Genomic DNA, 14,944 nt, shown 5'->3' on the forward strand with positions numbered 1-14,944 from the left:
ACAAGGACCGGTCCATTTCAACAACATGGCATTGAGGAGTACACATTTTCTTCCGGGTACGTCTGTTTACAGAAAACCATGGCCTGTCATACATCATGTGCCGCTGCTCATTGGCTGTAAGGGGAAAACATCACTAAAATCACTAAAAAAAAAAACATCACCCGGGCCGTCAGAACGTTAACAGGTTAATAATTATCGCGATAATATCGTTAATCGCGATTATTTTGGCCACGATAATCGTGAGTCTAAAAGGTGCTGGCCAATCTGAAGAGCTCGTTCAGCCACAGACTGTTACTGCCACGCTGCTCCACTGAGAGACACAGGAAATCTTTCCTGCCTGTCGCCATCAAACTGTTAAACTCCGTTCTGTAACCAAACACTTCAATACTCCAATATTCCACTTTGTACATAGATGTAAATAGTGTGTGATTTTTGTGAGGTGATCTATTTATTTATTTTGTTTAACACTGACACTTTAGAAACACTGACACTTTATTTCTTATTGCATGACACCTATTCTTATTGCACAAATTTTATTCTTATTTAAATTACTTTTTATTTTTATTCTTAAATTCTATCTTGTGGTTGTGGCATCTGGTAACTAAGAGAATTTCCCTTCGGGGATCAATAAAAGTGATTCTGATTCTGATTCTGATTCTGATTCTGAAATGTGTGTGATGTAATTGGTTGATTCTACAAGGGGAAGAGTGGGGTGTAAACCTTCAGTCATCTGTAGCACTGATTCGCTGTCTGCGGCCTCAGTAACCCACAACCCCCACCTTATTGGCCAACACTGGTGTCAATCACAAGCTGACACGTGTGTTTAGCACCAAACAAAGTTGGCGCTGTGAGAAGTTTATTATGCCTGAAATCGACAAAAGGAATGCAAAGAAGTGACGGAGCAGATTTCATATTTGGAGTACTTTCCTGCAGCAGATTGGACATGGAGGATCTTATTTTGTGGACATAATTTCTTGACTGGATTATATTCTCTGGACCTTTACGGAACAAATGAGACCAACTTTGTGTAAATATGTTGATGTTTGACAGAACCAAGAGCGCTCAATTGTAAATGAAGTCCAGATTCACACTTTGTGACTTTTCTGTAAAACACACTGTGGTGATTGCAGGTGAAAATGGTTTGCATATCCAGAAAGACGAGCGCCGCAGCTTTCATTTGATGTGTAGATTGTTTGTGTGGGTGACGCAGAAGTGTATGTACATTGCTGTAACGTTGTAAAGTAAGCCCGGGCCGTCGGAACGTTAACAGGTTAATAATTATCGCGATAATATCGTTAATCGCGATTATTTTGGCCACGATAATCGTGAGTCTAAAATTTAATAATGTCCCATCCCTATTGATGGGTCACCTTTATGGCCACGTCTTTAATGAATGTGACAGATATAACAGGGACATGCACTGAACATCAGCGCTGTATTTCCTACAAAGCACAGCAGTGCACGTGCGAGACACACACACACAGACCATCATCAAAGACACACACAGACCATCGTCACACAGTTTTCAGCTCAGGAGTTATGTTAAGACTCTGGCTGAATATAAAGTGAAAAGAAAAAGGTCTGCTCATGTTGTAAAAGTGAGACAGACTTCACAGCGCTGCGTGTGCTATGCTGTCTGCACTATCTGCTCTGTCTGCTCTCAAGTTCCAAAACATTTTTGCTCAGTGAAGCTACACATGCAGGTGCTGTTAACGTGTGCACACACCCACTGCAGGCTGTAGTTCTACAGGCGCGTGGTACCGCGGACTGTACAGACACACGGCACCTGGTACCACGGCACTGTGAACTGTACAGGTGATTCGGCAATTAAATGAAAAAAAACTTATCATTAGATTAATCTATAAGAAAATAATTGATAGTTGCAGCCCTAAATACCATATTTATTTAACATGAAAAATGCCATTGAGATAATAAACTCCTTTCACGGCCTGGTAGTTTGAAACAGTTGGGGAAGATTTTTGTTCGTTTAACAGTATTTAGACCTTGTAATTGAATATGTTGTGGTCATGTAATCATACTCAAATCATACTTACTTTCCACATCGACTAAAATCATTTTTGGTTTACTTTGACTTGTCTACCATGCATCCTGAGTATTGGTATATGTCAACACACAACTTATTAATTATCTCTAAAACCCTTTGTGTCTGTGCAAATGTCCACACAAAACATTAATAAATGAACAGTTATATAAACAGCCTAAGAATAGTGGCTCTTTAAATAACTTTTTTTTTTGTCTCCAACACGTTCCTCTTTCACAGGGGATACAGGCACAAGAGCACAGTGATAAGAGCTGTCTGAGGCTGCCAGGCTGAAAACATGCTAACTGTAGGGGGATAAACTCAAGTTTCATCTTGTATAAAGAAATGGTAGAAAATGAACTGATGGTAGATCGCATTCTCACAGCGAGAAGGTTCCTGGTTCGACTCGTGGGCAGTTTCCCCCGTCAACTCAGAACATGCACAATAGGCAAAATCCTCCAGCTAAAGTAGTCCTGACCAAGCCTAGCTCAAGATCAAGGAGATGGGTTCCTGGGAGCGGCACTGTTGCCCCCGACAGGTTGCCCCTGACAGGTTGCCCAAACGACACTAAAATTTGGGTCAAATGCAGAGGACAAATTTCCCTGCAGGGACAATAAAGTGTACCTTAACCTTAAGAGTAACAGTGGGCAGACTATATAAATGACTACAATTTGCTGTCCATTGTAATAGCACTAATGTAATAAGATAAAACATAAATTGGTAAATGATGCTATTTCCAAGAAACAACATGTCTACTGAAGGATTATTCCAAAGTCCTTATAACAATTCTTGTAAACATGCTAAATGGCCCAAATATTTTCCCTGAGCACCTGAGTGCATTGAAAAAAGTTATAAACCAAATTGTCCATGTCCTGTCACTTCTGCAGCACATTTTGATCCGTGCTGTGCCTCCTCCATCAGGACACCCAGGAGTGACTGGATCAGATTATGGTGATTAGTCAGTGTGTGTCATCTACAGTGGTTTATATAACGCTGTGTTACTGTGCAAGGTCAGCTGTGAGATTAGAGCGGTACATGATAGGATCACTCATGGATTAGGTCTCCTACCTGCCGCGCTGTACCCAGGGCTAAAACTACCCAAGATCAGGACTTGGCTGCAAATAGATGACATGGGTTGCATGCTTAAAGCTGGTGAGTTCTTCTAGGAAATGCCAAAATAACCACAATGCCAAATTAATGGTCTTCGTCTTGATTAAAGTCTCAGCATGTGACCTTTTAGCCAAGCAAAACACAAAGTAAAAAGTTATATTACTACAGGTGTATTACTACATTTTTTGTTCAGCGAATAGGTGAATATATTATGGTTATATGTATACTATAGTCATTATAGTCAATAAAACTGGACAACCATTGATTCGCTATGGGCCTTTATAGTGATACAGTTTAATGACACACTGGAAATATAAAGCTAGCTAATCTAGAAAAGCATACACTCTGGGCACATGCAATAATTACACTATAAAACCTGAATTGAACATTTTCTCCAGGATCGTAGTAATCTGCTTTGGTGAAAGATTAAACTAAAGGTTTCCCCAGCTAGAATATTCAGGAAATGCATTTGTAACATGCCAGGCACAGATGAATAAACTAAGCTCTGGGGATCAACTCTCACATTTCCTTTTATAAAACAGAATTAAGAAAGAATAGCATGCAACCAATTATATACGGGTTAAAAAAAAACAACCGTGTTATAATGATGTCCCCTCACCATTAACATAGTCAGAGATGTATTTCAGATTCATGCATCATGTGATTAATCTTGTATTGTCTTGCATTTGAAGCTTGAGTGCTCAGAAATATTTTTGTTTTCACGCAGCCCTTATCTCAGCCCACTTTCTCGTATTTACTTCTGCTTATCCAGGTCAAAGTAAATTAAAATCTGCTACTTGCTACAGTGAAATGTGATTATGAAAAGACGAGGCGAACCAGTTCAAGAATTTTGAAAAGCAAGTCAATGGACATTCTATTATTAGACTAATATTATAATGAACAATACATTGAAAAAAAAAAAAATGCAAATCGCACAACAGACATGAGTTTTTTGCAGAGTCTAGGCTGTTGAAGATGTTGGAGCGACTATTACAATGTGCTATCAGTATCAAAGGCTTGTTGAGTAGATTCGATTTTGCCTTTGATTTCCTCTTCCTGTCACCTAGATACGTTTTATCGCGCAGCATGAGCATCAGCTAATGCCTTAATGTGACTGAGAGGCAGATAAGTGATATACAATGAAATAGACTCAGTAACGAACAGATGAAATACAAAACGAGTGGAAAATGTGTGAACAGAAAGACACGAGGAGAGCAAAGCAGGAGGTGAGAGCAGACGCCTTATATAACAATGTCCCCAGAGTTTGAAAGTGACACGGACAGCGTTTAGGACAGTGTGATACCACTACAGACCAGGGAGACAGAGGAACTGTTCACTAATTTACAAGCATTACTGTCACGGGAGGAGCAAGGAGGAATTATGTTTATATGAACTGACTTGGGGATAGGGTTGCAACTGTTTTGTTAATGTTCTTATGGAAGGTTTATACAGATTATCAACTGTGATTACACAGTTGATAATCTATCTGCATAAATGAAATAAAAAAACATGTATTTTCCTAATTCACCTTCAGCGGCAAAACCTTCATAGTCTGTCTTTCTACACATGGGTTTTCAGTGATGGAAAAATCGCAGCAGTTGCCATAGCAATTAACTCACAAGAAATTTGAAAATGAAATTGGTCATTTGAATGACAAAAAAATCACAATATGGCATCTATAAAACAGAAGATATGAATTATCGTCGTAACTCTCCTCTGCAACTAAGTAGCAATGTGTTATGGGCCTCTACTTTGACAATGTTTAAATCTAGCCTCAAAATGGTCCTGTTTAGCTGATGACTGAAAGTTTCTTTATTCTGCACTCTTCTCTTTTTATGATAATTACAATAAATTTCAGACTATTGAGCATTCCTGAACATAGGCCGCACCAGCAAAATTTTAAAAGAAAATACATTTTATACATATATAGACCACACCTGAATAAGCCACATATTACAAATACGTTGTAACATGAGATATTTACACAGATATATACATACAGACATGTTTTTGAGTTTTAATTTTAGAGACGCTTTTTTCAAACTGTGCCTGCAGGTTTAGAAAATAAAACAGCAGCAGCAAAGGCCATCTGCTTTTAAAAAATGACAAAAAGCTCTGAAAGCTTTTTGTCGTCATGTTATATTAAGTTCTTCCCGCTGCCGCCTTCAACGGTGCACCATCGATGCCAAGCTTATGTGCAGTGGCTCCATTTCCTTCTTTGAGGCCAGATCCATTGCCTTTAACTTAAAAGCTGCATCATATGCATTTCTTCATGTGTTTTCCATGATGAGGTTGTGTGCATGATGTGAAAAATGTTCAAAATCAAAACTAGTGTATCCTGCAAGGCAAGGCAAGTTTATTTGTATAGCACAATTCGTACACAAGGTAATTCAAAGTGCTTTACAGAATAAGAAAGACATTAAAATCACACAAATCAAAAGATAAATAATCACAAATAATCATCATAAAATTAACATTAAAAGAGAAGAGTGCAGAATAAAAATCTTTCAGTCGTATGCACAGCTAAACAGAACCGTTTTGAGCCTGGATTTAAACATTGTCAAAGTAGAGGCCTGTCTCACATCTTCAGGAAGACTGTTCCAAGTTTTAGCTGCATAAAACTGAAACGCTGATTCCCCATGTTTAGTCCTGACTCTGGGCACCAGCAGGAGGCCGATCCCGGAAGTCCTCAAATTGCAAGATGGTTCATATGGCACTAACATGTCGGAGATATGCAGCACATAATTTTTCCCCACATCTGTCTCACTTTTGCATTTAGTGGTAGAGAGTGCCCCCAGTGGTCCTTAGCCAGTAAAATTTGCCACACTGTTGTATATGCCGCAGGGTTCAAAGCGTGGGAAAAAAGTAGCAGCTCATAGTCCAAAATTTATGGTATGTGTGATTATTTATGTTATGATTTGATTTTAATGTCTTTCTTATTATGTAAATCGCTTTGAATTACTTTGGTACCAATTGCGCTATACAAATAAACTTGCCTTGCCTCGTCTTATCCTGTCCACTGACTACAGATCAGCAAAATATATTGCTGTTTGCGGGCATATTAAGTGCAAAGTGATGAATTATAAAGAACAAAATCTTTACCTACTGATACAATTATTTCTATGATGCTGGCAGAAAGAAAAAGATCCCATTATTTAAGACAACAACTTGTGCTAAATGGTCTACACTGGTTAAAACAGGTCTAGCCACTGTCAGTACTTGAATGGACAGTAAACTGCTTGAACCCGTCTTTTTGTAGCAGAGGCAGACAGGTGGCCTTGAGGCTGTTTTCTGCTCCATTAGCCCTTCGCACACAAAGCTTTTAGAGGCATCAGCAGCACGGCCAATCAGAATACAAATATAACTGCTCCAACCGTCAGCGCACAAATCAATGCAGTCGTGTTTATTTTACTTTGACTTATGTTGTAGACCCTTCCCACAGTGATCTGTTAAATGCAAGTAGCTTGGTAACAGAAATTGTGGTTGTCAGTTCCCTCAGAGCAGCTTCCTGTGCCAGACATCGTGACACTACATTTGTAGATACTGTATCATTATCAATATATCACCAAGGGTTTTTGTGGTATGTTTCATTAAATTATTTTGTGACACCACTATAATTTTGTTGCATTTTTATAGAAGCAGAACTTGTTTATGTAGTATGTTTGACAAATTCACAGTTTTGATGATTAAAATTGGGTGTATTTCATAATAGGTTTGTGCAGCTAGTGGTTAACAAAGAAATACTGTTGCTTAAATGTATTTTGGTTCCTAAAAATAGTGATCCCAGAATATTATGCTTGCCATATATCAAGTATCACCTAATCGTCATAGCAAGTAAAGATTCAAAACAAAATATCATGTCTTTTCAATGTTCACCTACCCTCAAAATGGCGCCATTTCACAAAGCTGAAATCCATGAATAAGGCCCTACCACCCACTTGTGTAACCTTAAAGGCCGCCATCACAAATAAACTGTCCCAAGATGAGTATTTTTTCCAATGTAACTAGTATTGCTTTTTGAACAACTTTATATTATGGATGGACTCTTATTTTTCAAACTGGCCCCCAAAAGCATCTTGCACAGGTCCCCCACTCACAAAGTTTGAAACGGTTCTAGGTTGCCTAACCAGTAGCCCTAACCCTAATGTTTGGGTAACAGTCTCTCAACTGCAGTTCAATTATTTTTGTAAAGCCTAAAATCACAAGAGCAGTTGACTCACAGAGCTTCACAAAATTGTTGATTTAACCAAAAGAAAGTTTAAAAATCAAACAATATAAGAGTTTTTGGTAATTTTTGTTTATAAACACTAAATGTTCCATAGTGCTGCCAACACGTGTCCTCTCAGCAGACGTTAGCAGAGGCAGGCAGAGGACAGTGCAACGGACTACAGCCTTGTAAGGCAGGAGTGGAGATTGTGTAAATACGACTCACACACGGACCGCCACACTCGGCTGACCCTGTCTGCTGGGGTTACACACACAATGGACTCCCTCAACAAGAGCCAAGCTGTTGAATTATTAGCCTTTTAATTGGTACATCCACACAAACAGAAAAGGATGTGGATATTTATAGTATTATGAAAGAAACTGCATTTAAAGGTGAATTATGGAACTTCAAGTGTAGGGGTCTGCCACCTGCTTGCCGTAGTAAATACCTTGACTCTTCTACAATATAACATTAAATGTATTAATGTCCATGTAAAAAAAAAAAAATATATATATATATATATATAAAGGCCACATCTATGGAGAGGTGAATCCACTCATGATGGAATGCACATTTATAGGTGTAATTTAATCAGTGCAATAATCAGTTATCTACACTTCAATTACTTCAATCGCCTTTCACTATTACTGTAATATATGTAAATAGTCTGTTAGTTAATAGCGTCTTTTGGCTTTTGTCATTTTGAAATAATTAAACCTCTTAAACAAATATTATATGTTTGATTATTTCGTTAAAATATTGTTCATTATATCTTTTGTGTATTGACTTGCCTGTCCACCAGGACAATACCCATCAAATCAAACCTAGTGGAAGGACTACTTAGCAGCCATTTTAAAATAATACAATTGCAGTGCTGTCTATGTAAAGGCCAGAGTAAATGGAGGCCCATTAGCTCGACAAGAAAAGAATGACCCGTGAGGATTAACCATCCCAAATACCATGGCACTCCAAAGTCACAGTCTGGGTACTGTCTGCTCTGCTCATTCAGTCTTTTAGACTTCTCACACACAGTTGTAGATCTTTGTGGTTCAAAAATCTAAGAGCGGCTCAGACGCAGTGATACAAAAAGTGGGTTAGGGGAGCTTAATCAGGAGTAAATTTAGAACAAAAAGGGCTAGTGAGTTGATGCTAGCACATGGGACCATTCATGCAGCGAACATAATTATAATGAAGAAGAGTATAACAATGCGATCTTTATTTCATTTTTTAAAACAAGACAAAACCCTATGACTGTTTACAGTTGCCCTGTTAGCAGAGCATGAAAAATTTACGCATTACCGTATAATTTAGAAGCCAGTATTCAGTTCTGTTGTCATAGCTGCCCTGGGGCTGACTGATGGAAACCTGACAACCAATCAATGCCAACAGTCTCTGCAACTACCACTAATCACTTATATCTTTCATACATTTATGTGGGTGAAGTGTCTCGCCCAAGGACACAACAGTATGCACCAGCTAGAGGTCTAAAGAAACAGTTGTGTTTGGGTCTGTGGGCAAAACATCTAACCACTGACCAAATGAATCATAATGAAAGTTTCATGCAGGAGGTTGTAATGTGAGTCCTGACTAAATTATATTGTGTGGTGTTGGTTGCACTTAAATTAATGAAATCTTCTGGCATCCATGATGAGTTACTTATAAGAGTCAAATGAGTGCACGCAAAGACAATCACGGTTGAAGAAGAAAGAAAGGAAAGCTACTGCATAAGAGAGGTGACATTGGCTTAGAAAACACAGTTATACATTTTGCCTTTCCTACACAAATATCTTTTCAATCTTAAGTTCACACATTGTCCACCCAAATAAAACGACTTGTCAGAGCTTGTCAAAGATGGCACTTCCATCAGTGGGACCGCTGGGCTGTCCGATTGTGAGAGCAAAACAGAGTTGGCAAGATTCACAGTAGGTGGTTGAAAGAACAAGCCAGGATTCTGAGCTGTCACAACGTCAGTTTAAATGTCACGGCAGCATTGGGATAACAAGAGGCTCAAGTTGGTTATGTCACTGACTTAAGGGGACATCTTACAACATCAAGCCTCTTTATCAAGCAGGTGTTTTGGTTTAAATAGCAACAACAGCATCCAAGAAGTAAAAAACATAAAAAACAGCAGATATTCATAGTAAGGGGTATGTGTTGTTTTGCTTTCAAATTAAGACAGAAAAACAAACTTACCTCGGATTGAAGGGACACCATCAGTGAAGAGTGTGTGTTACCAGTAAGCAGAATTTAGAATTTTCACGTCTGTGTGTGTGTGTGTAACCAAGCCAATTAAAATAGCAAACTATGTGAAAATATGATGCGGTATATTTGTTTTGACTACATATATTTGACTTTCCCATCCCCTCCTTAGCACCACTATAAGTCACTTATGCTCTTTTTACAGCAATTTGAGATTTTTAAGAAGTAAAAAACCCAATGCGCACAATATTCCCATTCTGCATGTCTTAAAAGCAACTTTGCAATATCATTAATTTAATATATTGCCCACTTGCAACTTGGCGGCCTGTCATGATAAAGACTATATCGACTTATTGTTCAATATATGTTAGATGGAATAATCATTTTTGGGTCAATAGTTATCGTTGGGATTTTTTCTTAGTACTAGTTAGGATCTTATTTTTCCTGTTCTATGATCAGATTTGACCATTGGAGGGTTGAATAAATAACTTCTATGACTCATTATATATACAAACTAATACAAACTACCTAACAAAGTGTTTCATTCTGATATTTATTTATTGCCCTTGGGGTTTTTTTAAGAATATTTTGGGGGGATAATTCTACTTTAGGGTTACTGCATCAGTGGCATAAATTTGTTCTATCTAATTTGTCTATATTTTTGTCAACAAAATATAAAAAATTCTTATTGTGACATGCCTATCTATAACCACAGTAAAACCAGTTCTAGTATTTTTTCTGAATCATACCTGACACCCAATACATGTATCTCCATACCTCCACCTCTAAAAAAATAATAACATTAGCATTACTCACCTATCTGCAGCAGCACAGGTGTGACCAGCGCCGTCTCCATGGCGTAGCAGAATTCCCGGCCGAACATAACCGCTCCGTGCATCACCCATCTCTTCACCGGGATGCCCTCTATGGACCCTTCACTCTCTGACTCCCCTTCCCCCACTGCTGCAGCGTTTACACCCGATCCTTCCGCCTCTCGCGCTGCACCTGCTCCGCCCTTTTCCTCGGCCACGTTCACCACCGTTGGGTTTTTGTTACCATTGACCACCAGAGACCCGACCTGCATGGCTTCAGCCTCTGTGTTCTGTGGAGGCATCCTGGAGGGCATGCACTCGGAAAAAATCAAACGCGCCCTCCTGACCTATTTCTCGATGAAAAACGGCAATACTACAAGCTATGTCAAGTTATTAAGTCTTCGAAGTAGCAGGAAGTTTCAAATGCAAGCTCTTCAATACTAACACTAGGTAACAGGAGTTCAAGCTAATTGACTGGTATAAGAACAAACAAACAAAATCAGAGCTTTACAAACGTATGCCCTGTCCTGTGAGGTAATTAAATTGTCTAAATTTGCTAAACTAGAAGGCTGTGGACACAAGTATAAACAATAATAAAACTACTTTGTGCAGATCCGCATTGATTCAAAATTAGCTAATGTAACAGACTAATCTTCAAGAAATAAAGAGCTTTTTTTAACATAAGTCCCCCAAAAACGAGAGAAGCGGTCGAATTTTCACAGGAAGATTGCACAGTACATTCCAATAGTGTGCATTTGAGCAAGCTCCTGGAAAGTCAGCTTAGATTTTGGTTTTGTGTATGTTCAAATCTGTATAATGGCTGTATGGTGCATGTATGCAGTATGTGGTTAGGTGTAAAAGTGAAAAATTATGGCTTTTCTGTCATTTGAGGTCCACCCTCGGTTTGGTTTACTGTCTATTAGAAGCGGTAAAAATCCATATAGAAGACCATTCGGTGAGTTCAAGAGTCATTTTTACTAAACAGGGCTCGAAGAGGGCGTGGAGGGAGGAGGGGGGAGGTGGAGCGGGGTGGATGGTGCAGGTGGGCGGAGCTTCTCTGAAAATCCCCATCGATTGGCTGATCAGTCTGGAGACGGGACGACAGTAGGATCGCGCAGTGATGCCATTGGTTCACAGAAGAGATGTCCAGTGGTATATAGAAGACATGGGGAGGAAAAAAGAGAAAAAAAACAAGTGAGTCACTGCAATTAAAGTTTCAGATGGCTACTTTCTATATGCCATATATAAAAGCAGTTTGGACCACATAGCAGGCGTGGTGTACGTCAGTGGGGCTAAAAGCATGGCACCAAGATGTATACTGAATCTTTTAAGTGTCCTGACAATATGACGCAAATGCTGGAAGACGACGACTTATAATGTATGTGTTTTGAAGTGCCTATTTTGGCTTTCCGGTTACAAAAATGTCTGTTATGTAGTGTTAAGTGGATTTTCCTATATGTTTGTCTTACAGCACTTTTTGCAGAAGGTTAAATTAAAGAAAGTGATGTGTGATGTGGAAAAAGCTACAGTTTTTGCTTTTTTGATAATGTCTATAATGTATACCGTACTTCAATCTTTTTAGGATATATTGAAGTTCACCCAGCTCAACATTACTGGAGATGGAAGCTAAACTTTACGCACAACGCAACATCAGCACAGTTATTGTATAGGTTTGGACCCTCTGCTTTGTATTAAAATATATTCCTCTGCTAGCGATCTTGCCTCTTTTACAGAGAGAAATCTTAATTATTTGCTGTGGGTCAGATTACATTAGCCAAGCATATTTTACTCAAGAAACATTCTCTACTAATGTGAGGTCTTGGTTGAAATCTGAAAACTAGCTTGTAACCCTGACTGTAACTCTCATACCTCTTGTTTATAGTTACAAATCTTTGCGCAAAAGTCTTTGTTGGTTTGAAATCCATTTTCAACAAGTCCACTTTTAAGAGACAAACAGACATACGATACAATGTAATATTTCAATTCTGCAAGCAGCCCTTTCTTGTTGATCTTTAGCATGCGCTGCATCTCTGGATGCAGACACATGTGTTAGTATACTCCACTATGAAAAGGCCCCATTTGTAACGACAGTAATTGGTTGAGCACATGATTCACTCTCTTTCACACACACGCATTTGGACACCACTCTTTGAAAAACCAGACGGCAAGATGAAAGCCAGCAATGTGTTTTAAAGCTTTTCAAAACTGTACTAAGCTGCAGAACAGAAGACTAGTGTGTGGAGACCTTGAGTGAACAAGTGGACCCATACAAAACACTGCATACAGACGCTCAGTATAGCATTTCAACTGGAATTCCTCTGTTTCTTTGCAGTAGCCCTGGTGGATTATAACCATTGGAGACAGCATGTTTCTACACATCGTATACTAGCTAATGCCCGACACGTGAATAACATTAACAGCAAATCTCCCATCAAGCTTCTTAATTAAGAGGTGAAAGAAGTACTGCAGTTAAAATATGCAGGTACACACTGATACTGCACATTATGAAGCAAGTAAAAGGAGAAGGATCAAACTAGATGCATGTGTCTCCTGTATCTCACAGATACACACAAGTAGCCTGCTCTGTTCTGGTGGGTATTTATGCCTGGTCAAGAGATTACCTGCATGGGACAGTGGAAAACCAGGGCAGGCTTAGGTTTGAATGGTCGCAGTCAGAAACATGGTCAAAATGTAAACAAACATAACAGGAAAGATGAACCGGGATTACATTAAGAACAGGAATGCAGGAAATCGTCAGCATTTGCGCTATTTTTCAATTAAAGCTTTAAAACACATTGCTGGCTTTAATTAAGAGGTGAAAGGAGTACTGCAGTTAAAATATGCAGATACTGATTATAGAGATAAATACATATATACCTATTGTGAATGTTGTTTTGGAGATGGGAAAAATCTTGTTGTAAACTTCCAAATAAGGGCATTATAAAGTCATATTTACAGTCATTTCACCATTATCTGATACTCAAAGCTCAACTAAAACATTTAACCATATGTTCTAAAACTTTCATATTCAGGTAGTCCAAAAATCCCTAAGTAAATATGAATATGAATTATTGCACATACACTGAAGAAAAACAAACCAGCAAATGGGAAATATATATTTCTATTTTGATTCTTCTCTCATGTCTATTAATATTCAGGAAGCGCACAAGATGGTCATGAATATTTGATCTGGGCCAGCAGCCAAGCTCCCCCTCCTTTTGTCAGCTCACACTGCAGTAGATTACATAACACAGCCCCCCTTAAAGTGCACACACACACACACACAAAATTACTAGGGTCTAATTAGCTTTTGATTACAGCCCAGCCACAAACCACTGCATGTATTTCTGACCCAAAACAGCCCCAAACTGACATAAGCAAACATGGGTTTTACAAGATGTGGTTACATGATGACATTATCTCCACGAGCAGGGTGGAGATAGTTTTGTAGGTTTAGAGACAACAATATATGCTTTTGGATGTTAAAGTACTGTACTGGATTTTTCCCCATGTGTTTTGCCCTAGATATATTGTAAAAGCAGCTCTTGGTCAAAATGAGCTCCGCTGAGTGTCATCTGCAACCTTTTTTTGTATGTACTGTTAGCATACTAGTTGTTATTATCAAAACTTTGCCCTGGCATCTGAAAGTTATGCTAGGAATGTGTTAGGAAAGTAAGGAATAACTGGATCACCGCAAACCATTAAAATAAACTGCTTCTGTTTTGAAAAATCAAGTGCAGCACCTTTAAATACTTTCGTGTTATGAACAAATAGTAATCTTTTTTTTTTTTTTATCACACTTGCATCTGCCATTAATTGTCAACCCAGAATCCCAGACACAACCCTGAAAGTTGAGTGAATGCTATCTGATTTTGTACGGTTGTAGTCCACATTGTCAACTGCCCCATTGTGCCTGATGTTTGTGTGTAACCTGACCTACAGAGCCTATAGAGTTACACTTCCAGTTATTGGAGTGACATAAACACGAGCGGGCTCATGTGAGGAGACATGGGGAGCAGAGGAAAGATAAGGACAGGACCTAAGATCTGGGGTTAGCAAGTCCTGGAGGTGTCCAAATGTGGTATTAGTAACTCGTGAAGTATGTTAGACCTGGATTTAGGGTACATTAGATCATGTAGGTGCCTGCTGGGTCTTAGCTCTAGTTGTATACATGGAGTTGGGATATGGGTTTATAATTACCTTCATAACTAAAAGATTCCAATGATTTATCTAGGTCTACTAAATTTTAAGACAGGTCAAATATTTTTCTGAGCTGAGTACATCTCTTCTTAAGTGTATTTTTGAGTGACCATTTGGTTGTAGTTTAACCAAATGTTTCCCTCCTTCAGCAATGTTCAAACACAGTAGCCCTACTATAGTGTTGTTCCCATGCTTAAACTGTCCCACGTAACTGATTTTGTCCTAGTTCGGACTTTGAGTGAGGACTATTTTTGTACATTTCCTATAATACATCCTACCTGTGACTACTTGACTGTAAATATTGAGACCTCCTTGGGACTTGGACGCAGTAGATGGAAAAAGTATGGACTGAAGACTGAGACCAAGACTAAGCTT

The 14,944-nt window shown here is 38.8% G+C and overlaps 1 protein-coding gene across 1 annotated transcript in view; it reads right to left on the minus strand.

Annotated features, from left to right (window-relative positions):
* Nucleotides 1-14,944, minus strand: part of LOC117378444 (solute carrier family 45 member 4) — a 50,656-nt gene that overhangs the window by 24,587 nt on the left and 11,125 nt on the right. Inside the window, exon 3 of the mRNA XM_033975043.2 lies at nt 10,374-11,456. Coding sequence (XP_033830934.1) covers nt 10,374-10,683 — 310 coding nt within the window. The 5' untranslated portion in view covers nt 10,684-11,456. The remainder of the gene's footprint in view (nt 1-10,373; nt 11,457-14,944) is intronic.

Source organism: Periophthalmus magnuspinnatus, chromosome 11, assembly GCF_009829125.3.
Source record: "Periophthalmus magnuspinnatus isolate fPerMag1 chromosome 11, fPerMag1.2.pri, whole genome shotgun sequence".
Classification (NCBI taxonomy): Eukaryota; Metazoa; Chordata; class Actinopteri; order Gobiiformes; family Gobiidae; genus Periophthalmus; species Periophthalmus magnuspinnatus.